At 36.6% G+C, this 26,462-nt stretch overlaps 4 protein-coding genes across 4 annotated transcripts; all 4 read right to left on the bottom strand.

Moving 5' to 3' along the window:
* Positions 1-158: 158 nt before the first annotated feature.
* Positions 159-5,728, bottom strand: LOC137743653 (ribonuclease 3-like protein 2). Its single transcript, XM_068483585.1, has 4 exons — positions 5,300-5,728; positions 1,672-1,836; positions 1,177-1,532; positions 159-1,081 (listed from the first exon to the last, which is right to left on the bottom strand). The coding sequence occupies exons 1-4, from the start codon at positions 5,663-5,665 to the stop codon at positions 751-753; spliced, it is 1,218 nt and encodes a 405-aa protein (XP_068339686.1). The 5' UTR covers positions 5,666-5,728; the 3' UTR covers positions 159-750.
* Positions 5,729-7,145: 1,417 nt separating this feature from the next.
* Positions 7,146-15,993, bottom strand: LOC137742510 (ribonuclease 3-like protein 2). The gene is made up of 4 exons (XM_068482395.1): positions 15,484-15,993; positions 14,340-14,504; positions 7,881-8,236; positions 7,146-7,785 (listed from the first exon to the last, which is right to left on the bottom strand). Exons 1-4 carry the CDS (start codon positions 15,850-15,852, stop codon positions 7,455-7,457), a joined length of 1,221 nt encoding a protein of 406 aa, XP_068338496.1. The 5' UTR covers positions 15,853-15,993; the 3' UTR covers positions 7,146-7,454.
* A 968-nt stretch (positions 15,994-16,961) lies between these two features.
* LOC137743671 (ribonuclease 3-like protein 2) lies at positions 16,962-19,153 on the bottom strand. The gene is made up of 4 exons (XM_068483604.1): positions 18,693-19,153; positions 18,071-18,226; positions 17,600-17,976; positions 16,962-17,477 (listed from the first exon to the last, which is right to left on the bottom strand). The coding sequence occupies exons 1-4, from the start codon at positions 19,044-19,046 to the stop codon at positions 17,303-17,305; spliced, it is 1,062 nt and encodes a 353-aa protein (XP_068339705.1). The 5' UTR covers positions 19,047-19,153; the 3' UTR covers positions 16,962-17,302.
* A 1,159-nt stretch (positions 19,154-20,312) lies between these two features.
* Positions 20,313-25,392, bottom strand: LOC137742438 (uncharacterized). Its single transcript, XM_068482303.1, has 9 exons — positions 25,058-25,392; positions 23,607-23,678; positions 23,249-23,338; positions 23,045-23,087; positions 22,785-22,891; positions 21,494-21,589; positions 21,160-21,350; positions 20,998-21,067; positions 20,313-20,746 (listed from the first exon to the last, which is right to left on the bottom strand). Exons 1-9 carry the CDS (start codon positions 25,208-25,210, stop codon positions 20,636-20,638), a joined length of 933 nt encoding a protein of 310 aa, XP_068338404.1. The 5' UTR covers positions 25,211-25,392; the 3' UTR covers positions 20,313-20,635.
* Positions 25,393-26,462: the final 1,070 nt, after the last annotated feature.

Below are 26,462 nucleotides of genomic sequence, written 5' to 3'. Positions count from 1 at the left end.
GATATCTCCTCCCATCAATTTGGGATTCATTCTCAACAATCTCTAAGTAAGCTCCTTGCACTGACTAAGCACCATACCTCACCTGCAACAGTTAATGCTAGCAGTGAAGCCTAATCGACGACTTTAACTTTTAAAGAGTACTTCTATGCCTAATTAACTACGTGAGCACAAACCACATTTTACAGGATCAAATCCTAACCTAAATCCTATAGGCATGAAACACATTATTTTCCTATAATCCATGGTTATTCTTGCAGGACTCCAGCCATACGGAATTTTCCTCTAACCTATGCATTCAAATTTCAAATGCAACAGGAGGTACAAGAGCCCACCACACATACAAAGCACATATATATCTCAGGAAGAAGAATAAAAAATCAGAGTTGTATCATATATAACCAGATTCTTGTACAGCACAGATCATCAACGAAGCTGCAGAGTTGTCCACATCTTTTATTCTCGACATTTCATCTCCTATCACGAAAGCACACCATCCGCGGTTGCAATTTTAACTGAGGATACAAATTTCTTCTTATGTTTTGTCTTGATACTGTGCCACCCATAAAAATTTCTCCTTGTCATGGGTTGCGAAATCTGGTGGTACACATGAATATAGAACATGATTAACATTCAATCCATGACCAACATTCTTATTTAGTCCTGAACATCAAACGAGGCCATACAAACAAGCTCTTTGAAATTCCAAGAGGAATCAAGTGTGACCTCCAAATATGGAAATACAGGGAAGGGCTATCCAATAACTAATTTGACCACAGTAAAGAAAATAACTAACAGACTTATTCCTTTGAAACAAAAAACAAGCAGCCTTGTCACCCAACGAATCATAACCCAAAGTCTGTAGAGTACTGAGGGAAAATAACCAATCCTACTATTAGCTGCTTCTTTGGTGTTGGTCATAGCATCAGATTGTAGTAAACCAAGGATCATCAAGGCAGCCGCAGAATTCTCCGCATCTGTTATTCTCGACCTTTCATCTCCCATCATTTTTAGCTCTAAAGTTGAAATTTCAACTGATGATACAATTCTCTTCTCATGTGCAGGACCAGATTCTTTCTCTCTGCTACATTAGAAAAGTAAATATGCGTGGATTATTTAAAATATTATGACAACATATTTCTATAAACAAAAAAAAAAAGTAATTGAAGATGTTCGTACTTGTAAGTTGGTCTAGGGATCCTCTTCTTGTCACAAAGCACATTCAAATTCTGTTTGGCTTCATTTTCAGCAGCAACTTCAACCAACTCAGAGCTTATGCCGAATGTTTTGGACAACTCAGGTAGAGCTTTTCTTGCAGCATGAAGCCTTGCAATTGCCATATGTTTATAAGAAGCCGAGGCAATTAAGATGCCATCAACATACACACTAGCAATACTTAAATTTTTGGTATCATTTATGTCCTCCTTGATTTTGACGAACTTTCCATGCTTCTGGCAAAGCTTATACAACTCTGACACAGGGTGATCTGACAATCCTTCGAGAGTAATTATAGGCTCCAAAAGATGCTTAAATTTCTACAAATGTACCACAACAGATAATTAACACAAAAACCACTAGTTAGAGTTCGAACAAACTTTCAAACCCTAATTAAAAACTCAATGAAAGATTTCCATAATTGTCATATAAAAAGAAACAAGCAAATGAAATACGCACCATCCATAGTTTGTCCAGATCAAAGTTCAAGTCAATGTATATAGCAGCTGCCACTGACTCCACAATATCTCCAAGAACATGATTGGGTTGTATGGTCCCATCATACGCAAGCGTCATCTCATATTTTTCATTCCATTCCGATACCGCTTTGGCAAACTCCCCAACCTAAAATTTAAACCAAATTGCTCATAAAACCAAAAGTAAAAACACCATTACTTAACGCTACCACAATTCTTTTAAACAAACTTAAACAAGAAAAACACGAGAAAAGTTACATCAAAAGGGGGTAAAGAGTAGACCTGGCAATTTCTGACACGACCCGATAACCCGACACGACACGACACGAAATTAACAGGTGTTTGGGTCGACACGATAACGAATCGGGTCTTATCGGGTAACCCGATAAGCACCTGTTAAGATAACGGGTTGGGTCGGGTATACACGTGAGTAAACACGATACACGATAAGCAAAATATTATTTTTATAATTTTATAACCCTCAAAAAATACTGTAATAATTATATACATTAATTTTACAATTTTATACCCCTAAAAATTATAATAAATATATATATATATATTAAATTAACTATAAAATTTATAATAATTATAATAATTATATATACTATAATAATTATACCCCCAAAATATTAAGTCTATCTATACTAATTATATATATATATATATTAAATTTTATAAAAACTATAATAATTATTAATTAATAATTTAATATGCATGATCATGCATTGCATATTTGCATGATTTTGCATCCATTGAAATTTGATGCGTCAGGACTCATATGTGATTTGTTTCCATTCTCAAATTTCAATAATCAATTTCTTGCCATTGCCATTTGCCAACTTGCCGCCCTTTTTGAAAAAAAAAATGGAGGGAAAATGAAAATGTTAAGAAAAGTTGAAAATAAAACAAAAAAGTGAGGGAATTCAATTAGGGAAAGATGTTGGAGGGAAAAGTGAAAATGATAAGAAAAAGTTGAAAAGGAAACAAAAAAGAGAGGGAAAAATGAAAATTAATAGAAGTGGTGAATCTAAGTATAAATAAACTCTAAGTGTTAGTCAATCTATCGTTTTACGAATTCTCCAAAACTCATTTCAACGATCCAAACCGTCAAAATTGTTTGTATATGCTTGGAGATCACATCAGCAAAAAATCACAAAAAAAAAACATTCAGAGATCAAGTAAACGGGACAAAGCTTTTCAACGGTTATAAATGAAAAATCACGATTTAACGGTTATTTTAACTCCGATTTTGATGATTTTTTATAACTACACTCCTTGACCCTATATGAATACAATGAATGAATTCGATCTTCAATTTAAAATATTTACACAAGTGGATACCACAAAATCTTATGTTATACTTAATAAAAGTATAAATAAACTCTAAGCGTTAGTCAATCTATCGTTTTACGAATTCTCCAAAACTAATTTCAACGATCCAAACCGTCAAAATTGTTTGTATATGCTTGGAGATCACATCAGCAAAAAATCACAAAAAAAAAACATTCAGAGATCAAGTAAGGGGACAAAGCTTTTCAACGGTTATAAACGAAAAATCACGATTTAACGGTTATTTTAACTCCGATTTTGATGATTTTTTATAACTACACTCCTTGACTTTATATGAATACAATGAATGAATTCGATCTTCAATTTAAAATATTTACACAAGTTGATACCACAAAATCTTATGTTATACTTAATAAAAGTATAAATAAACTCTAAGTGTTAGTCAATCTATCGTTTTACGAATTCTCCAAAACTAATTTCAACGATCCAAACCGTCAAAATTGTTTGTATATGCTTGGAGATCACATCAGCAAAAAATCACAAAAAAAAAACATTCAGAGATCAAGTAAACGGGACAAAGCTTTTCAACGGTTATAAATGCAAAATCACGATTTAACGGTTATTTTAACTCCGATTTTGATGATTTTTTATAACTACACTCATTGACCCTATATGAATACAATGAATGAATTCGATCTTCAATTTAAAATATTTACACAAGTGGATACCACAAAATCTTATGTTATACTTAATAAAAGTATAAATAAACTCTAAGCGTTAGTCAATCTATCGTTTTACGAATTCTCCAAAACTAATTTCAACGATCCAAACCGTCAAAATTGTTTGTATATGCTTGGAGATCACATCAGCAAAAAATCACAAAAAAAAAACATTCAGAGATCAAGTAACGGGACAAAGCTTTTCAACGGTTATAAACGAAAAATCACGATTTAACGGTTATTTTAACTCCGATTTTGATGATTTTTTTATAACTACACTCCTTGACCTTATATGAATACAATGAATGAATTCGATCTTCAATTTAAAATATTTACACAAGTGGATACCACAAAATCTTATGTTATACTTAATAAAAGTATAAATAAACTCTAAGCGTTAGTCAATCTATCGTTTTACGAATTCTCCAAAACTAATTTCAACGATCCAAACCGTCAAAATTGTTTGTATATGCTTGGAGATCACATCAGCAAAAAATCACAAAAAAAAAACATTCAGAGATCAAGTAACGGGACAAAGCTTTTCAACGGTTATAAACGAAAAATCACGATTTAACGGTTATTTTAACTCCGATTTTGATGATTTTTTATAACTACACTCCTTTACCCTATATGAATACAATGAATGAATTCGATCTTCAATTTAAAATATTTACACAAGTGGATACCACAAAATCTTATGTTATACTTAATAAAAGTATAAATAAACTCTAAGTGTTAGTCAATCTTAAAAACAAAAACTCTTTATCCTTGCACATTTAATATTTGTAATAGATTAGTAGTGTATGTATTATTTTTTTTATTAGGCTTTCATTTTCGAGTGTAGATATAGTACTTGAACGAGAAATGTTTTAATGTTTTCAAGTAATATTTATGTCGCAATGTGTGGTATGTGCAAATTTTAAAAAAAATATTTTTTTTTCTTAACGGGTCATAACGGGTCATAACGGGTCGGGTCACTTTACCCGTTGGGTAAAGTGACACGACCTGTTAAGGACCCGTTAAGATAACGGGTGTGACACGACACGACCCGTTAAGATAACAGGTGTTACACGAAAACGACACGAACACGACAGACACGACCCGTTTGCCAGGTCTAGTAAAGAGGCACCCGCTTTAAGATACTAACTTATGCGACCGTTTCATTTACAAACTTCTTCATAGAAATAAGAAATGTTCACATTAGTTAGATGGTAATCAAAAGTTCATGTAATATGTTAGTGACTAATTATATATACACATTTTTTTTATCTCTTTTTTCATGTTATATGTTAAAATATATCAGTCTTTTCTGAACACACATGAGGTCAAATATAATATTTAACTTATTATACAAATAAAAAAGAGATGTTATAATTGGCATTTAAAGAAACAAAAACCTTCATCCTGCACGAGTTTTATTACATTTGTTTATGACGTACTATTTTTTTTTAATATGCCAAATAGCCAGTAATAGCTTCTCTGAAAGTTAAAAACCTCCCCAAATTGCAAATTCAACTTTTCAACTTAAAATAGTACCAAAAATAATAATAATACAGTATGTAACAATTAAAAGAAACCAGAGAGAGCTCAAACAATGACCTCATCATCGAAAGCAGATGATTGGTTAAGGCAGCCATAAAAACCATGTTTTACAGCGGCGCATGCGAACTTCACGTTATTAACATTGGCGGAGCGGAGATTAGTGAAGTTGCCTTGATCCATGTTGGGGTAAGCAAGAAAGAGGTGATTACTCATAGCGAGTTCAAGGGTGGCGTCGCCAAGCACCGCGAGACGCTTATACGAGGGAGAGCAAGTGATGGAGGAGTGTGTAAGAGCTTCCTCTAGAAGCCTCTTGTTCTTGAAGTTGTGGCCTACGATTTTCTCCATGGCCATCACTTTGTCTTTCATTTCCGGCGATGGCTGGAGATTGCGATCGAGGGATGCTGACTTAGTGAAGAGCTTCATGTTGCTGAATTGGAATATCGCCGTTGAGGTGTGGTGAAGTAAAACTATCTAGTTGGATTTGGAATTGGAAGTACCAGAAAATTCTCTTAAGTAGTGATGGAAAGCAACCTTCTTAGTATAAGTAAGGAATCTATTCCCCATTTGCGCGGAAAAGAATGTTAAAGGAAAAGAAAAAAGAAAAAGGGCAATACAGTGTGGCCGAGGTTGTCATGTAGGGATTGGTTGATGAATCATCGGAATCGATTCCCCATTTGCATCAAAAGTTTAAACATCTTGAGTTTCTCAACTTTTAACAATTGATTTTGCGTTAGAATACCTTCCACCGATGTATCCAAAACCTCCCCAGTTTTCAGCATCTCAACCAGACCTTTCACATCCACTTCTACTTCAATATTCCGTAACCCTTTTTCCAAGCATTCAGTGAGGCCAGCGCGCATAGCTTCTGCCTCCGCCTAAAGCTTTACTGACGCATCACTAAACAGCCTAACGTCGATCTTGAGCCACCCAGCAGTTGTTTGCTTTGTTCACCGTGGGTTTGCGTCAATGCGCGAGTCTTTGTTGAGTGAAAATCAGATTGTTTTGGTTCCACGACTGGTGAAACAGGTCTTGGTAACCAAGTTGCTGGTTAAAGAGCTCAAGGTTGCTATGGAGGTGGAGAGAGAAGATGGGCGGTTTTCAAGGGAGAGTTTGAGCGACGTTGTAAAAATTGTAATGGATAAGGAGTGTGAGGGGGTATTACGGTGAAGAACAACCATGCAAAGTGGAGGGAAGTGGCTATATTGATCAAGCCTAGCACGTGGATAATAGAAATGGGATGACGTAGAGCGTGTGTGACCATTTGGCTGAGCACGTAATGCTCTGATACCATTTGGCTTCATGCAAGATATCTCCTTCCATCAATGTAGGATTCATTCTCAACAATATCTAGGTAAGCTCCTTGCACTGACTAAGCACCATACCTCACCTGCAGCAATTAATGTTAGCAGTGAAACCACCTAATTTAGGACTTTAACTTTTAAAGAGTTCTTCTATGCCTAATCTGCTCTGGTAGCTTTAAGAGCCGAGACAAGGACAAACTTGCACTTGTTTAATTTTGTCTCTCCATGTCTTCTCAACTTTAGTTCCTGCTCTGGTAGCTTGATTGTAGGTCACTTGCTTTAGATCATATAAATTTTGATACAAAATTGCTCTGTCGAACTTAAACTGCCAGTAAACTCTATCCAATCATGCCAACACTTGAAAAAGGGCACACCCGGTCCGAAAACTACGGTGAGCACAAACCACATGTTACAGGATCAAATCCTAACCTAAATCCTATAGGCATGAAACACTTTATTTTCCGATAATCCATGGTTATTCTCGCAGGACTCCAGCCATACGGAATTTTCCTCTAACCTATGCATTCAAATTTCAAATGCAACAGCAGGTACAAGAGCCTACCATACATACAAAGCACATCTATATCTCAGGAAGAAGAATAAAAAATCAGAGTTGTATCATATATAACCAGATTCTTGTACAGCACAGGTCATCAACGAAGCTGCAGAGTTGTCCACATCTTTTATTCTCAACATTTCATCTCCTGTCATGATAGCACACCATCCGCGGTGCAATTTTATCTGAGGATACAAATTTCTTCATATGTTTTGTCTTGATACTGTGCCACTATAAAAATTTCTCCTTGTCATGGGTTGCGAAATCTGGTGGTTTACATGAATATAGAACATGATTAACATTCATTCCAAGAGGAATCAAGAGTGACCTCCAAATATGGAAATAAAGGGAAAGGCTACCCAATAACTAATTTGACCACAGTAAAGAAAATAACTAACAGGCTTATTCCTTTGAAGCAAAAGACAAGCAGCCTTGTCACCCAACGAATCATAACCCAAAGTCTGTAGAGTACTGAGGGAAAATAACCAATCCTACTATTAGCTGCTTCTTCGGTGTTGGTCGTAGTATCAGACTGTAGTAAACCAAGGATCATCAAGGCAGCGGCAGAATTCTCCGCATCTTTTATTCTCGACCTTTCATCTCCCATCATTTTTAGCTCTAAAGTTGAAATTTCAACTGATGATACAAATCTCTTCTCATGTGCAGGACCAGATTCTTTCTCTTTGCTACATTAGAAAAGTAAATATGCATGGATTATTTAAAATATTATGACAACATATTTCTATAAACAAAAAAAAAAAGTAATTGAAGATGTTCGTACTTGTAAGTTGGTCTAGGGATCCTCTTCTTGTCACAAAGCACATTCAAATTCTGTTTGGCTTCATTTTCAGCAGCAACTTCAACCAACTCAGAGCTTATGCCGAATGTTTTGGACAACTCAGGTAGAGCTTTTCTTGCAGCATGAAGCCTTGCAATTGCCATATGTTTATAAGAAGCCGAGGCAATTAAGATACCATCAACATACACACTAGCAATACTTAAATTTTTGGTATCATTTATGTCCTCCTTGATTTTAACGAACTTTCCATGCTTCTGGCAAAGCTTATACAACTCTGACACAGGGTGATCTGACAATCCTTCGAGAGTAATTATAGGCTCCAAAAGATGCTTAAATTTCTACAAATGTACCACAACAGATAATTAACATAAAAACTGTTGAAGGATAAGCATTAGTGCAGAATTTCTTAAACAGATTGTTTTTCATAGTCTGGGTTTAAGTTCTTTTTGTTCACGTTTTGTAATAGACGACTAAGATTATATCATTATAGACCGTTGTATGTATGCCAGTTGTTATAGCAGCCATGTGTTTTTAAGTGATTAACCTGTTGTGCAGGTAATTGAGTCATGCTGCAAGTGTGAAGGAAACAACGGCTATATTCCATCCTCTTCAGTGTGTGTGTGATGTGTAACTGAATCAAATCGAATCCAAGAGGACCAACGTACTCTACTTTTCTTCCTTCATTTTCTTTGCGATTCCAGATTCTTGCATTCATCAATTTCTCATTGAGTTCTATTTTAAAACTTACCAAAACAATACACAAACCAATACAAACACTAACATGTCCTCAGAGCTTAGTTTGACTTGAATCAAGGGGTGTGAAACTGTGATTTGAGTTTTCTGGGTTTTCAACGAAGAACTTAGTTGAATCGAAGAACGAAATGGCTGAATGTGGAGCTGAGCTTCGAGCTCCGATCACTGGAGTCAACTACGACTTTTGGTGTATTAGGACGAAGACTATCTTCACATCCCAGTACTGTGAAAATTTGTAGATTAAGGTGTAGAGTTTCCAGATGAGTCCGATGAAGAACTCACTAAGAAGAAGCAGATCGTGATTCAAGACCTCATTACAAAATACAAAGGGATTGGGACTTATTCAGGGGGCTGTAACCAACAAGATCTATCCTCGGATTGCAAATCTAGAAACATCAAAGGAAGCTTAGGACGTCTTGAAGCAGAAATACAAGGGTGATTCACAAGTTATGGCAGTGAAACTTCAAGGTATTCGTCATGATTAATCAAATGAAAATCTATAGTGAAGAATTGTCGAATAAGAGGATTGTAGAAAAGCTATTGATTAGTCTTATCCCAACATATGATAATATTGTGTCTATGATTGATGGAACTAAGAAAATCAGTGCGATTGACCCCACTAAGGTTGTAGCAACTCTCAAGGGTTTTGAAAAAAGATTGTTGAGGCATGCTGATGCTAGAGATGTGACTGAGGGATTTCACTTGTCTCGATATTCAATCTAGGAATAGCTCACAGGCTAGTGGTTCCAAGAGCAAGAAGTATTGGAAGAATAAGGAGAAAATGGGGTTTGTGAAGTCTAATGCAGTTATAAAGTACAATGGAAGTTGGGAGAATTCAAAGGAGATTTGCAGGACTTGTGACAGTTTACATTATGGTGAATGTTGGTTTAAAGAGAAGCCAAAATGCCCTAAGTGTGAGAAATTTGGTCACAATGCCAAGGATTGCGGAAGCAAAGATAGTGCAACAAGTTCACTATGCCAAGGAAGCTGGAGAAGAAACTGCAATGCTTTTTTGCCTGCAATTCCGCACCAATTGTTAAGGATGAACATGTGTGGTACATTGATAGTGGTTACAGTAACTATATGATCTCACATGAATCATTGCTTATCAATGTTGACAGAGATGTAACTATAAGAATCAAAATGGGATGTACAAGCCATTGCAAATGGTACATTAGTTATTGAGACCAAGTATGGAACTAGAAACATCAAAGAAACGATGCTAGTTCCAGGATTGGATGAGAATCTGTTGAGTGTGGGGAAAATGATAAAACATGGTTATTTTCTGGTATTTGGAGATGACAAGGTTGCAATCTTTAAAGATAGAAAACTTGAGCATCATGTGGCTACTGTACAAATGACTGGTAATATGTGTTTTCCTCTTATTATGGAGGATATGAATCCAGCTGCATTGAAAGCTACTGTTGAAGAAGATGCTTGGGAATGGCACAAAAAGCTTGGTCATCTAAATTTCCAAAGTTTGCAAATGTTGGCAACTTGGCAGACAAAGAAATGGTATATGGTTTGCCAAAGTTGAGAGAATCAGATGGAGTCTATGAAGGATATGTAGCTGGGAAACAACACAGAGAAGCTTTCAGCAGATAAGTACTTGAAGAGCAAGTCATCCACTAGAGTTGATAAACTCAAATGTGTGTGGTCCTATGCAGGTGACAATACTTGGTTGAAATAGATATTTCTTGACATTCATTGATGACTGCACAAGAATGTGTTGGTCGTATTTCTTGAAGCACAAGTCAGAAGTGTTTGAGATTGTTGAGGCCCAAAAATATCATAAGCAAGCCCAACCAAGCCTCGAAGCCCAATTGTCATGCAAGCCTATATATAGGCCCAAATACATGCAAAGGAGTGAGATCGAGGAAGAAACATATTTACAAACGTGTCATGCTCCAGTAATTAGACCGAATATTCATAAATCACACCATGCCTATTTGTCATGCCAAAATAAGCCCAATTCACAAACTTGGGGCTTGTCAAGTGAATTGTGGTGTGGATGGTTACGAAAATTCATCGGGGCCTATGTGGACTCAAGGTTACAGAAGACTTTGGGCTACTTGGGGGCCTAAAGATCCTAGCCCATAACCTTTGAAGTCCACATAGGCAGGTACTAAGAGAGAATCAACCTAGTTTACCTCTTTCCCTAACGAGCTAACTAGTTCGGTTAGGAATAAACTAGATTCAAGCCCTAAGTTCACGTGAAAGCCCTTCAAAATAGGCTTTTCATGCTGACTTTCCTTCCCAGCTTATGCAGAAGTTCAACGAGCGAAATCCATGGAGCACGCTACTAAAAGTAGCACCTGCGGAAAGCTAACCCGGGAAAGCTGCGCCTCGGGAAGAAGACACGTTGTAGGTCCTAGAGTCTAGCCTCCTTACACCAAAATAGGGGGTAGCAAGAGAACTGGGGAGAAAAGGGGGAGAGAAACAAGTCCAAAATAGAGAAAACTTGGGAATGGATCATTCAGCTACAAATATATGTGGAGAACCTTAGAGAGAGGATCCCCAATTTCCCAGTTTTCACGCAGAGAACCAGAATAGCTAAAAAACACCACCTTGCAACCTTAGTATTTTGCATGTCCTTCTTATAAGTATCCCATCCATCGTAAGCCTAGCTGCCACCCTAGGAAACCCAAATTATCCAACAGAGAACACCATGCAACCATGCCAACTCTCTCTCTCTCTCTCTCTCTCAACATGTTAAACTGATGAACTTCTAGTTTCCACATCATGCTTCTCTTGATCAAGTCATGCCTAAATCATGCTATCTTCGAGTCATTGATCCAACCGAAATATTTCCTAAGGCGTGCTAATTCTTTAGAGATATTTTGGGACTTGGTACGAAACCGAACCAAGGGAGATAAGAGGACGTTCTCAAAGTCCAAGTCTACCTCGACCTAAAAGTCCCCTAACAGAGATTTTCAAGAGATTCAAAGCAATGGCTGAGCTTCAAAGTAGATATCAAATCAAGAAATTGAGGAGTGATAGAGGTGGTGAATATACTTCTATGGAGTTTAAAAGTTTTTGTGAAGATTTGGGACTTGAGAGGTAACTTGCAATGGCATATTCTCCACAACAAAATGGTGTTGCAAGAGTAAGAAAATGACCATTGTTGATATGGCCAAGATCATGTTGCATGATAAGAAATTACCTTTCTCTTTTTGGGGAGTAGCAGTCAATACTACAGTGTATATTCTCAGCAAATGTCCAACAAAAGCAGTGAAAGATAAAACACCATTTGAGGCATTCAGTGGTAGAAGGCCAAGATTTAAGCATCTCAAGGTGTTTGACTGCATTTGCTACTGTCACGTTCTAGGGTAATTGAGGCAGAAATTGGATGAAGTTTTTGAAAAATGAATCTTTGTTGGATATGAAAAAATTGATAAGGGTTACAGGATTTACAATCTGATTGTCAAGAAGATTTTCTTTCAAGAAGTGTGATATTTGATGAAAATGGAACTTGGACTGGAAAACTGAAGAAGATGTTTCAATGTCATTTCCTGTGAACTTAAATTTGAATGAGAAGCACAAGGAGATTGAAATGACTTAGGTTAACACTGAGAGATAAGTTCAGCTAAAAGGGAGAAATTCTCAGCAACGTATATTTGTTGATTCACATATTGACTTTTGGAGAATCAAGTAATTCACGTGATACTCCAGTAAAATTGAAGAAAGTCAGTGATATCTAAGAAAATGTAATGTCAGTATTATTGAACATGAGAGATGAGAAGAAAGTTGCATCTAATAGTGCTTGGAAGAAAGCAATGAATTTAGAGACTGAAATGATAGAGAAGAACAAAACATGGGATTTGGTTGAGGATAAGCCAATTGTTGGATTCAAGTGGGTTTTCATGACCACATGGGATTTGGTTGAGGATAAGCCAATTGTTGGATTCAAGTGGGTTTTCATGACCACATTGAACCTAGATGGCACTATACGGAAGCACAAGGTAAGGTTTGTAGCCAAAAGTTAATCTAAAAGTTTGGTATTAACTTCAACTATTGCATCAGCTGCGAGGACTATAAGAACGTTGATTGCTTTAGCATCTCAGAGAAGTTAGAAATTTTACCAACATGATGTCAAGTTTGCATTTCTCAATGGTGTTTTGCAAGAAGAAGTCCATGTTGATCAACCAGAGGGATTTGTAGTAGCATGAGCTGAAGACAAGGTTTATAGATTCAAGAAAGCACTTTATGGTTTGAAACAGGCACCAAGGGCCTGGTACGAAGAAATTGAATCAAATCTGCATAAGTGTAGTTTCACAAGGAGTCCAAGTGAAACTACACTCTATATCAAGACAAGGGGTGAATCTGAATCCATTATTGTGTCAATCTATGTGGATGATATTATCTATACTAGAAGCAGTCTTGAGTTGATAAATGAGTTCAAAGCAAACATGACGAAGCGAGATGAGATGGCATATTTTGGTTTATTGTCGGAAATTGTTCAATCTGAGCATGGGATTTTCATAAACCAAAGAAAACATGCATGGACTTTTTTAGGAAAATTTGGATTGAAGGATTGTAAACCAGTTAGTACTCCACTAGCTGTGAATGAAAAATTGAAAATGATGATGGAAGTGATCTTGTAGATGAAGCTTTGTACAGCAAAGCCTGATATAATGTTTACAAGTTTGTTATAAAGGTTTCTGCACAATCCTACCAAGAAACATCTTGGAACTTCCAAAAAGGTCCTAAGGTACATTCAAGGTACTGTTGGATAATGGAATTGAATATGAAAAAGGGAAATCATCACCGTTGATTGGATATTGTGATAGTGATTGAAGAGGTGATGAATCTGATATGAAGAGCACTTTGGCCTATGCTTTTTCATTTGGTAGTGGGATTTTTTCTTGGGCTTCAGTCAAGGAGCACCGTGTAGCTTTATCATCTGCAAAGGCTGAGTGTGAGAGCTGCAGAAGCAACAGTTCGGGCAGTGTGGTTCAAGTTTGTGTTGGTGGATTTTGGTGAAGAACAAGGAATCCTGTGTTTCACCAAAGATGAAAACACATTGGCAGGAGGTATTACCACATCAGGGAAACTTTGCAATATTCCAACGTTATCAATCTGATTTATTGCAAGTCTGAAGAGCAATTGGCATATGTCTTTACTAAAGCTTTGCAAAAGGACAGATTCTACATGCTTAGAGGATTACTTGGAGTCAAATACGTATCAAGTTTAGAAAGGAGGGTTGAAGTACAAGCATTGGTGCAGATTTTATTCAACAGATTGTTTTTCATTTTTTGGGTTTAAGCTCATGTTGTTCATGTTTTGTAATAGACTGTCGGATGTATGCCAGTAGTTATATTAGTTGTGCGTGTTTAAGTGATCAATGCGTTTTGCACATGATCGAGTCATGCTGCAAGTGTGAAGGAAGCAAGGACTATATTCCTTCCTCTTCGGTGTTTGTGATCTGCAACTGAATCAAATCGAATCCAAGAGGAGCAACATACTCCACTTTTCTTTCTTCATTTTCTTTGCAATTCCAGCTTCTTGTGTTCATCAATTTCTCATTCATTTCTATTGCAAAACTTACCAAAACAATACACAAACCAAGACAAACACTAACAAAACCCACAAGTTAGAGTTCAAACCAATTTCCAAACCCTTGTTAAAAACTCAATGAAGGTTTCCATAAGTGTAATATAAAATGAAACAAGCAAATGAAATACGCACCATCCATAGTTTGTCCAGATCAAAGTTCAAGTCAATGTATATAGCAGCTGCCACTGACTCCACAATTTCTGCAAGAACACGACTGGGTTGTATAGCCCCATCATATACACGCGTCGCCTCATTTTTTCCATCCCATATCGATACCTCTTTGGCAAACTCCCTAACCTAAAATTTAAACCAAATTGCTCATAAAAGCAAAAGTCAAAAATACCATTACTTAACGCTGCCACAAATCTTTTAGACAAATTTCAACAATAAAACACATTAAAAACTTACATAAAAAGGGGGTAAAGAGGCACCTGCTTTTAAAATACCAACTTATGTGTGAAACTGTTTCATTTACAAACTTCTTCATAGAAATAAGAAACTAATGTTAACATTAGTTAGTTGGTAATCAAAAGCTCAGGTAATATGTTAGTGACTAATTATATGTACACATTTTTTGAAGTGAGTTGTTATTGTCATTCTAAAATTCTCATTTTAGACTCCAAACTTTCTATGTTTAGAAAAAAAATACGTATATAAAAAGTATAAAATAAAATTTTTGGAATGCAAATAATTGCTCCCTTTCTTTTGTCTCCGTTTTCTCTTTTTTTCATGTTATGATATAGCAGTGTTTTTCTCAAAAGAAATGGGTTTGGAATGCTTTTGTGAGTCCCAACTTCAAAAAGAATGGATTACCGTAGTGAAACCCTTGTTGGTCCACTTAAAACCCAAAAAAAAAAAAAAAAAAAAAAAAAGAAAAGAGGAGAAAGAAAGAGAGATGTTATTGGCATTTAAAGCATCCAAAAACAAAAAAAAAAAAAAAAAAAATCATTTGACACCGGTTTTATTACATTTTTTTTTCTTATATTTCAGTGTATGATAATTTGTTCTTTTAGTATGCCAAATTGCCAACAATAGCTCATCTGAAAATTAAAAACCTCTACAAATTACAAATTCGACTTTTCAATTTTAAAAATAAAAATAAAAAATTTATTATTGATATTTCATAAATCTTATTTTGAATTTTAAACTTTTTATAATTAAAATGAAAAATACAGATGTAAGAAAATAGAATTAGATTTTTAAAGTACTAATAACAACAATTCCCAAAAATAATATGTAACAATTAAAAGAAATCAGAGAGAGCACAAACAATGACCTCATTGTCGAGAGCACGTGATCTGTGGCGAAGGTAGCCATAAAAACCATGTTTTACAGCGGCGCATGCGAACTTCACCCTACTAACATTGGCGGAGCGGAGCTTAGAGAAGTTGCCTTGATCCATATTGGGGTACGCAAGAAAGAGGTGCTTACTCATAGCGAGGCCAAGGGCGGCGTCGCCGAGCACCGCGAGACGCTTATACGAGGGAAGGTAAGTGATGGAGGAGTGTGTGAGAGCTTCCTCTAGAAGCCTCTTGTTCTTGAAGTTGTGGCCTACGATTTTCTCCATGGCCATCACTTCATCTTTCATTTCCGGCGATGGCTGAAGCGCACGATCGAGGGACGCTGAGGTAGTGAAGAGTTTCATGTTGCTGAATTGGAAGATCGCGGTTGATAGTGTTGAAGCAATTAAGTTAAGCAACCCTAACAGTAAAAGGAAGACTTAAAAGTAAGACCAAAGAAATGCTAAAGAGAAAGAAAAAGAGAAAAAGTGCTAACAGTGCGGCCGAGGTTGTAATGTGGGGATTGGTTGATGAATATTGAATCATGGTAATCTATTACCATTTGCGTCCAGTTTCAGTGAATCAGTGGTGTGGCAGGACCACATAAACCAAATCACAATGACCACATCTAACCAAATGGGAAATTACATTTTATTAGGTTAATTTCAAATTACGTAAAACTTATACTTCATTTTTAGAATAATGTTATACATCAGTTTATAAATTCATTTTTTTATAAAACTTATGAAATTCATTACAATGTTAAAATTCTATATTTTTTTGTTATTCAGATATAGAGTTGCATCTCTTCATGAAACAAGGCTTCGAGTTCTATATGCATTCATAGCCATTGCTTGTCGGCGATAAAATTTATCCTCAAATTTGAGCTGTTTCTTGAGAGTATGGATATATAAGGTTTGCCAAAGTTCTAGTTGTTTGTATTAATCTTGTACATAACTGATGTTGTGATCTTCTTTATGATTATTAACGTTGGAATTCTTTTATTATTTTTATATTTCCTATTATTACTCCAACAATTCTAAGACAATTTTCTTGCAATACTTAAAAAAATATGGATTTAAGGAGAGTGAGGTGGGTATTATGGTGAAGAACTATCATGCAAAGTGGAGGGAAATGGTATCGGTGGCGAGGTTGATGAGTGGCTGTATTGATCGATCTGTCCAGAATTTGAGAGAGTTTGTAATGTTGTGATGTTCTGAGATTCTAACTAAACCACTCGGAGGATCAAAAACTTAATGAAGACCGAGATCTCGATCATGCCCTAACCGAGGCAAAAAAGTTCAGTAGCATAATTCTGAACACTACAATCCTCAAATCTCTAGGTAAGATCCTTGCGCTGACTAAGAAGAACCATATCTCACCTGTAACAGTGTTGGCAGTGAAACCACCTAATTGCTGATTTCAACTTTCAAAGTGTACTGCTATGCCTAATTGAGATCTCGCTCCAATCCAATTAAAACAAGGACAAACTTTCATTTGTTTCATTTCAGTGCTTTGTGGAACCTAAACAACCCGTAAACTCCATCCAATCAAACAATCGCTTGAAGCGGGGAATAGACAGTCTGAAAACTACGACGAGCACAAATAAATGTTACAGGCTCAAATCCTAACCTAAATCTAGAGGCATGAGACACAACATTTTCCTATAATCCATGGTTGTTCTTGCATAACTGCAACCTCTTAAGTTGCATACGGAATTGTCCTCTAACCTATGCATTCATATTTCAAATGCAGCAGGAAGCACAAGAGCCTACCACGCACATATCTCAGAACATAAAAAGAATTAGAGTTGCATCATATATAACCAGATTCTTGTAAAGCACAGATCATAGACGAAGCTGCAGAGTTGTCCGCATCTTTTATTCTCAACCTTTCATCTCCCACCATGCATAGCACACCATCCGCAGTTGCAATTTTGACCGACGATAAAAATCTCCTCTCATGTGAAGGACCTTCATCTTTCTCAATGCTGCAATTGAAAAACAAATACAAATATGCATAACTACAGAATAGACAAATTAATTCCAATAATAGAGAACATTTTACGTCAAATACGTTTAGAGATCATGATAAGGGTAAAGAGATTCATACGTGTAAATTGGTTTAGGCCACTTCTTCTTGTCACAAAGCTCATGCAACTTTTGTTTTGCTTCTTCAATTTGAAACTTACCATCATTTCCGGCAATAAACTCCATCGATCTGCCACTTACACCTAACGATTTCGACAACTTAAAAAGAGCTATCTTAGCAGCATTGAGTTTGGCAATCTCCTTCTGCTCAGAAGAACCCGAGGCAACAAACACGCCATCAACATAGACACTAGCAATACTTTTGGTCTCATCTCTCCAATGCTTGATATCAACATGTTTCCCGTGCTTCTGGCAAAGCTCAAACAACACTGTAACGGGTTGCGGTTGACTTTTCACTTCTTCAAGAGTAACAATAGGCTCCAAAAGGCGCCTAAATTTCTATAAATGTACATCAGCAACAACAACAAAAATTAACAGGTTACACCCAATTTTAAACGCTTGGAAACTTAACAAAAGCTAATCAAATACACACCATCCACAATTTTTCCAGATCAAAGTTCAAGTCAACATACATAGCTGCTGCCACAGACTCCACCATATCCGCAAGAACCTTAGGAGCTCTCACAGAACCACGATATACAAGCGGCGTCTCGTCTTCTCTAGTGACAGCTTCAGTAAACTCCCTAACCTAAAATTTAGAACAAATTGCACAGAAAGCCCCAAATTAAAACCATTCAATTAACAACCCAAATCTCTGACCAAAAAGAAGAATCAACAACCCAAATCCTTAATAAAACAAAAGAAATTATCTTGACAGATTCATTGAACCCCTTAACCTAAAATTCATAGCAAATTGCACACAAATCCTAAAATTAAACCATTAATTGACAACAACAATCCTTTAAGAAAATTAACCCGGAAAAACAATGGGAAAAATCTTAAAAGAAAACAAAGTTAAAACCTACGAAACAGTTGAGCTTTTCCAACACAAAAATCCAGACAACAAGAAAACACAAACAAGAACAAAACCCAAGTAAATGTTCCTCTTTTTGTTCTTTCTTTCTTTCTTTCTTTTCACACATAATCCAGAGAGTCACAAAAAATGAAATCGATTGAGAACAAAGAGAATAATTAATTAATTAATTATAATGAACCTTATCGCGGAGAGCAGGCGCATTGTGGCGGAGGTGGCGGTAAAGGCCGTGCCGGACAGCCACACGTGCGAGCTTCTCGGTGCTGACATTGGCGGAGCGCAGCAGAGAGAGAGTGCCGGGGTCGAGCCCAGGATAAGCAAGGAAGAAGTAGTTGCTGAGGGCGAGGCTGAGAGCTGCGTCGCCGATGAATTCGAGGCGCTGGTACGACGGGGATTCGGAGTAGGAGGAGTGGGTCAGGGCTTCTTCTAGAAGCTTCTTGTTCCTGAAATCGTAGCCCACGATTTGCTCCACGGCTGCCACGGACTGCTGCATTTCCGGCGACGGCTGGACCCTACGATCCACGATGCAAATCATGATTTGCGGATGTTTTTTTGTAATTTAATTTTAATATTTATGGGTTTTATGAGGTTGGCACTTGGAAGTTGGAGACTAGTCTGACAAGTTTTGAGTTTAAAGCACCTGGTTCGTGATGGGTAGTACTTCTTTAAAGTGACCAGCTTTAAACAATGCCAAACCAACGGAAGTGGGGAAAAGGGGGTTATTATCCAATTACAATTTGGATTTTATCTCAGTTGCGTTGTTGTTTAATAAATATTTGTTACGTGTTTAAAAAATACGTTATTCGTCTAATAAATAATTTAAGTATTGTGAAGTAGTGACATGAAAAGAAAAAAACACTCTCATCATAGTGCCAAATTCCGGTTATATAACAAATATCAGGGGTTTAGAAACATAGAAATTTTAACAAAATGGACAAATTATTATGGGTAAAATGATGCGATGGAAAAATATGATTGACGGATTGAACAACTTTGAATCCAATAATATAAGTTGAAATCCAATCGGAAAATTTAGAAAAATAACCAGAATTTAGACCCAAAATGGAATTACAGCCACCCTTTTAAATTTATGATAATTATAACCAAATGTTAATATGAAAGTGGTAATATACTCTTAAAATAGAAATTGAGAGATAAAGAGAGTTTGAAAATAAATGTTACAAAAATTTACTTCTTTTCCACCTCCAATTTCTTAACAACAATAGAAACCCAACAACAATGTCATAGAAAAATGATGAACAATAAACAGTTTTTGCTAAAACCTCCATTAGTCAAGCGTTGGAGATTTTGAGTTTTAGGGTGAAAATTAGGTCTGTTTGAGGGACAATTTCCTTCATTCTGGTGCCCAAACATTGAGCACTCCCGACAGATGAAGCAGAGTATCATCATCAGAATCAGAGACAAAGAAAAGCAACAGAATATCAGCAAACCCTATCTCACGGTAGAGGGAGTGGAGCAAGTCTGTTGCCAGCCAGCTACTTTAGCTTCAAGTCATTGCTTTTTTGTTTCGGCCGAACAAAGCCTAGGACATTTTATCCTGTCCGGCGTGCCTTAACTCATCTTTAGCTCTCAATTCCGAGAGATTTTTCAATGTGATTGGAACACGAAATAGTACATCACATGTCATTATACTGATGATGGAATATGTCCGCTCCCCGCCCGCGGCACTTCTCTGAGGTTCTCCTGCTTAAGCTATCTTTTCGTAGGCGTTTGCCTCCGATGGAATCAGAGGTTCTCCACGACTTTGTCCGCGTCAACAAACACTTCAGTTCGATTCTAATCAATGGCTTATCACAATTCAAACAAAATATGTTTACACAAAAAAGGTTCGCTTTATTCATAATTTTGCCACAATTCAACATCAGAGATGAACCAACTAAGAAGACCATTTATTTCTTCCGGGAACAATCCACTTCAAGCGAAGTCAATAGCTTAAACTTGGCCTCCTCAGGCCAAGTTACAGAAGAAACATTTTGTAAATTACAGAGAAAGATAAAAGAGTTTGCCAATTAGCATTGAGACAGATAAATTAAAAAGCATCCAGCCCTCTCTGATGCATTATGCAACAGACGGCAGCCCAAAGACAACACCGAATTATTTGCATTAGTTCATCATCATCTGATCAAATCCTCCTCCACCCTGAAGCGCAGGAACCCGACTAACACCAACGTTGTGAAGCAACTGCTGCAGCCATCTCCTTGTCGTTGGATCTTCCTGAAATTGTGACGAATATAATTAACTTTGAAAGTAGACCAGACAACTGCGTCCAAATAAAAGAGTAGGGGATACCGAAAAGAAACAGTAAATCAGACTCAAACGTATATTTTTTCAAATATCTCACAAACTATGTCTGGCAACTATATGTACCCTCGAAGACGAAACAGGTTAGTTTTTGCTTTATTTCCAGACTAGTCGTTAAGATCAATTATGAATTACACAGCACATGCATCCAGAAAAGTACTTACACGGAGGGAAACACTGAAGGTAGCATCTCTCAACATATCGGGAAGACAGCTCCTCAAAGCATCACAAGCCCTGATGATAAAAAACAAAGAACAGATCCAATCAAATGACGAGATATTGAAGAAACAAAAGTAATAATAATAAATCTACTTCATTCAACCAACCTTGGGTTTTCTGACAGTCGTAGATAACATCGGATAATATGTTTTAGCAAGCGAGATGAAGGCTGGTCAGCAAGTGATGCAACCATGGTTCCCAAGACTCGACCCACTGCGAAAAAACGCTCAGCTGTAGTACAGATATAATCCAAGCCTACGTCATCCAACAAAATCTTTTGAACAATAAATGTCGCCACCTGTGATGACAACAACTTCTGTCAGGCAACCATATACCTTGCATTCAAACTCGGGCAGTAAAAGAAAGGTTTTGCAGAGATGCTATACTGAGATCTACTGAAACATATAAAGATGGGAAGAAAAAAAGAAACGGACACTCAACTGTTTTTGACAGTTCACTACCCATTTCCATAGTTCGCAAGCACAACGGGATTATTTCAGTTGATAGAAGAAAACTAATCACTTCTGTATCATCGACCTGGTAAAAAGAAGTAAAAGGAATTAATATTCCAATTTCCAAATATATTTGTCTGGCATAAAAGTGCTATATAGGGTTTATCACAGCAACATTATTCTCCTCTTCAGGTTTCATGTGTTCACATGTGAGAGAGTGAGAAGAAGAGTTGCAAATAAAGGTGCATGTGCAGGATAATATTACAAGTGGGATTGAATACCCATGCAAATAAAGTAATGTTACAGATAAACTATTTTCTCGTCGGAGTTCACGCTACAGGACTGGAAAGGGTCCAGTTAAATCTTTCACTAAATAATGGATGTAGTAACGCCACCTAACTCAATCAATGTTATAAAATAAATAAATAAATAAAAACTAAGCGTTCTTTTTATCCCCTCATTTATCTCACGTTAGATCAATGTATTAAAAGCGTGAGGCGTGGGCGAGGTGTTTGAGGGATAGCCCAGCCTAGGCATGAGGCGTGAGGCGAAGCCTCCCAAACCTAAATTTTTTAATATATACACTGAGCATACACATATATTATATTTAAAAAAAAGAAGATTATTAATCAATAATCACCCTGAGCACACACATATATATACATATTATATACATATATATATATATATATATATAAAATAGATGATGAAAAGCACAATGAGCACACATATAACAATGCACGTAGACGGCACACACATCCTTTATATAAAAAATAAAAATCAGAAAACAAGTTAGAGAGATGATAGTGCAAGGAAGAGGTATGAGGTAGTTAAAACTCTACCCAAAATTTGGGTTTGGGAGTATTTAAAAAATAAAAAAATAAAAAATCCCCTGAGGCGCGCCTAGGCGGCTCCGGGGACGCCTTCTGGCGCCTTCCGCCCACTCCCTCAAAACAGAGGCATCAACCCTCAAGCCCAGCCTCACAGGGCGCCTAGGCGCGCCCTAAGGCGAGCCTTTTAAAACATTGCGTTAGATTCTGCTAGTCCTTTTATTTCTCAAATCAGCTACACAAGCAAGATTGGAAAGAGCGGTTTTAGTCAAGGCATGCATCAAGTTTTCATATTTAAACTCTTTTACATATCATTTCTCAAAGCATGTGGCCATGTACCTATCTAGTTATACTTGTATATCAACTGGTTATTTACTTTTGTTCATTTTATCACACAAACAAATAAAAAGACAAATATACCTATCAGTTTGCCAAATAAGAATAACATACCTTCACTAAGGCACCAATGACTCCTAAGCTAGTGAGTCTCAAGTACTCGAAAGGCCTTGACTTGCTTGTTGTATTAAGGAAAGGGTACAAATATAAAGGTATATGAGCTGCCAACCACAGGAGAAATGAAAAAATCGTTGGTTAAATTTTATACGTAAACATCTAACAGAAGCTGCATGAAAAAAAATTATGCTTCTGTGTACAAGCACGCTAGAAAGAACATTTCAAGCTTTAACTGTAAACAAGATAAAATTTATTACCATTAAGGAACAACATCCTTGTGTCTGGGTGTGATGCCACACACTACAAGAAGATACAAAAGGAATATGAAGCATACAATAATAATGAGATGCGTAAAATATAGGCCAAGCATCTTGTATATGGAAGATAACTGTAGTTTAGAACAAAAATAACGTGCATCTATAAAGATTACATATATAATTTAAAAGGCGACAAGAATGGACCTGAAGAAGCGCTAGAGCATTGCAAACTCGATTTGATTGGGCAGGAGTTAAATTTGGTGGGGACAGAACAGGGTATATTGAAACTATCTCCTGCACAAAGGATAGAGTAGAGTGAGAATCCATCATCAGGGATTACGACAAAAGAGAGTGTCTGGTAATGTTGATTTATCAAACAAGAAGTCAAATGATGGTACGTCAACGATGCACGGACATGTATAACACAAGTCCTACTCCTACATACAGAAAGAAACTTGCTACCCTTGTCGATGAACGAATTTACAAAACAAGCGAACAAAAACCGCAAAAAAAAGGAAGTGCAATAAGAATGACATGAATATAAAACCAAAAAATTACATACCTGTAACAGAGCAGCTATAGTACCGAAAGAATTCCACAACAATGGAGCCAAATCTTGAAATAATTCTCTCTTCTGAAAAGGGGAACAGGAAAGGAAACAGGGGGTTAACTAGGAGTATGCGTATATGTACATATATGGTACCAAAGGGATTCAACATTAAAAAGACAAATCTTATTAATGAAAATAAAAACCACGAAAGGCAAACCAAGTACACTTTCAGCACAAAAATTTTAGCAGTAAGAACTAAGAACTTATTTTCTCAGTGAAGAATACATGAGCATAGCTCACACAGGGGTGGCAAATTTATCGTTGTATCGCAGTTATAGTCATACCCATTTTTTCTTTTCTTATACCTTTGAAAATAAAAGAGAAAATTAGGTCAAAATAGTATTTGGTAAGTGCTTGAAAACACCATCAGGCTCTTATGGATAGAACCAACTTCTTTCCAGATCTGATATGCAACTGTTACTAATGTAGTCAATGAAAACTTCAAACTAATAAAGCAAATTAAGAAATTATGCAGCCTATTTAGTATGATACAATGACATTTATATCACTTTCATTCCCATACCACCGATAAAGTTAGAGCACCCAACCAAGGACCAATTGACAATGAGTGGAGAAGCACAAGATCGTAAATATATTCCTATGTGAGACTTCACATTCCAATTGTGTAAACACACTCAACGCTACCATCATGTGTAGTGTAGAGTAACTTGAGCTAAACACATGGAGCTAAGCGCGTGGACAACACATACATGGGATGACATGAGGCACGTGTAGCCGTAGGGGCTTGACACATAGATTGTGTGCTTGGATACGTGATGTAAAATTATGTGCATGGCTTTGCAGTCCCGACGTAAAGATTTATACTCTAAACAACGACTACACCATTCTAAACCCAGACACATAAAACAGATTGAGCTACTCACCTTCTCCATAACCAATAACTGAAAAGGTTCAAAACTCCATCTAAAACAAAAATTGATTACACATAATCGATAAAGACATACGGAAACATAAACAAATGCATCAAGATCCAATTTTGATCCTACCCTAGGAACAACTATAGTAAGGTGGCTACCACATGCATGCTGTGACTACAAAGATGCTAATTTGAAGTCTCAACTCTGACAAGAAAAAAAGAACAAGCAACCCCGCTTCTCACGAAACACATATCATGCAAAAATAATCATCTCATTACCCCAATTGCCTTGATTTTCTCAGCAAACAAACAGAATCACAGGACAACGAAATGATGCTAAAACAAAACAAAACTCAATAGAACCCAAATCACAAACCCTAAACCCAAACTTCAAACTTTATCATAAAATCTTCAACCCCATAAACCCTATAACAAAAATTAAACAGAAACCCAACATGCTAAAAGGGATTAATCAAACACAGCGGAACTAAATTATTCAGAAATAATGAGAGCAAAAAGATTAGACCTTGGAGAGTTCAAGGAGCGCGTTTTCACGAAGTTGGGGGTTGCTGAGTTCGAGCACCAACTGCTCCGCCGACGCCATGTTCGGGTCCCTGTTCGGCTGGGCTCCGGCAGCACTGGGGTTAGAACCGATCGGGCCTCCAAACGGTGCGCTCATCTCCACAAACTAGCAGAGACTCGCCATTTCACAGCAGGAAGTTGTCAAAACTCTCAGCTTTTGCCATTGCTTTCTCACAGTTCGCTCTCAGCTTTCTGTATAGAGAGAGGAGAGAGAGAGTGTGTGTGTGAAGAAGACAAGTACAATTTCTGGAGGAGGAGTTGGTTTTATTTTTGAAGACACGTACTGGACTTGCGCGTGGGAATCGCCCCTGATGTTGACACCTCACTTTGGATTGAACTGATATAGTAGTACGGTTGAAAGGGAAAGTGTGTCTACGCGCCACTCTGTCGCATGGATGCGGTTTTAAATGCTTCCGAGCAACTTATCCGAACGAATTAAATTCGATACAACTTTTTAATAAATTTGGATTCACTATTAATTCAGTAACTTTTATATATATAATGAAATAATATTTGATAAAACAACTCGAATTCCATGTGATAACAAATTTGGATTTACATTTGATTGTGGGAGCTTGTATACAAAACCATCTGCTAGCTTGTTACGATAAAGCACGATTAGAATTACTTAACGAATTTGAATTCACCTTTAATTGAATGACTCATGTACGACTCGCTAACTGGTTATAATAGGGAACGATTAAATTTGACATTGAGAGAACCCAACACGGATACCTAAAGGGTGACAAAGTCGTTATATGAAAATGATATGTAAAAGGTACAAATAAATTAAAACTAAAATTTAAAATTAAATTAAACTGAGAGTGCTAAGTGTGGACATAAACCTTATTAAAATGCATGCAGTGTCGGAAGAATGGATAAAACTACAGCATATTTAAAGAACATTCTCATCCAGGATAGAAGGATATTTATACAAAACAAGGAAGAATAACTTACTACATTATCAAAAGTCGATGTTAGCAAATGTCAGTAATCCTCAACTCCACCAAAGTACTTCCACTATGTCAATCATTAAACTAGTCAACTCAAATAACTAAGGAAAAATACTCAAATATTCCCTCTGTTTGCTCGTTTCAGGAGTTAATAGTGTTTGAAAGGGACTCACATGTCGTCATGTGCTGACAGTGAACTAGTTCGTCGATGTTGACAAGAATTTCCCAGATTTATTGTCACCGGCAAAATATTTCGTCGACATCAAAGGATATTCAGGAAAACCAAAATACCAAACACTATTTCATTAACTGCCCTTCTTTTACAAGATACCATCCTTCAATTCTAACCACTATTAACTAAGTATTACTATTAATATCATTGTAAATCTGTCACCA

Source organism: Pyrus communis, chromosome 8 (genome assembly GCF_963583255.1).
Source record: "Pyrus communis chromosome 8, drPyrComm1.1, whole genome shotgun sequence".
NCBI classification, from domain to species: Eukaryota; Viridiplantae; Streptophyta; class Magnoliopsida; order Rosales; family Rosaceae; genus Pyrus; species Pyrus communis.
Note: the sequence above shows the minus strand (reverse complement) of the source record. Positions and strands in the feature narration are given on the sequence as shown.

Bases quoted from the DNA above. Each gene is read 5' to 3' on its own strand.
- LOC137743653 (XM_068483585.1), bottom strand. From the start codon at position 5,665: ATGAAGCTCTTCACTAAGTCAGCATCCCTCGATCGCAATCTCCAGCCA. The intron at 1,837-5,299 runs GTCATTGTTTGA...TTTAAATTTTAG, and splicing joins CATCTGCTTTCGATGATGAG to GTTGGGGAGTTTGCCAAAGC. The intron at 1,082-1,176 runs GTACGAACATCT...TTTCTAATGTAG, and splicing joins ATCCCTAGACCAACTTACAA to CAGAGAGAAAGAATCTGGTC.
- LOC137742510 (XM_068482395.1), bottom strand. From the start codon at position 15,852: ATGAAACTCTTCACTACCTCAGCGTCCCTCGATCGTGCGCTTCAGCCA. The intron at 8,237-14,339 runs GTGCGTATTTCA...GTACATTTGTAG, and splicing joins ATCTGGACAAACTATGGATG to AAATTTAAGCATCTTTTGGA. The intron at 7,786-7,880 runs GTACGAACATCT...TTTCTAATGTAG, and splicing joins ATCCCTAGACCAACTTACAA to CAAAGAGAAAGAATCTGGTC.
- LOC137743671 (XM_068483604.1), bottom strand. From the start codon at position 19,046: ATGATTTGCATCGTGGATCGTAGGGTCCAGCCGTCGCCGGAAATGCAG. The intron at 17,977-18,070 runs GTGTGTATTTGA...GTACATTTATAG, and splicing joins ATCTGGAAAAATTGTGGATG to AAATTTAGGCGCCTTTTGGA. The intron at 17,478-17,599 runs GTATGAATCTCT...TTTCAATTGCAG, and splicing joins TGGCCTAAACCAATTTACAC to CATTGAGAAAGATGAAGGTC.
- LOC137742438 (XM_068482303.1), bottom strand. From the start codon at position 25,210: ATGAGCGCACCGTTTGGAGGCCCGATCGGTTCTAACCCCAGTGCTGCC. The intron at 23,339-23,606 runs GTATGTAATTTT...TCCTTTGTGCAG, and splicing joins CTATAGCTGCTCTGTTACAG to GAGATAGTTTCAATATACCC. The intron at 20,747-20,997 runs GTAAGTACTTTT...TCACAATTTCAG, and splicing joins CCTTCAGTGTTTCCCTCCGT to GAAGATCCAACGACAAGGAG.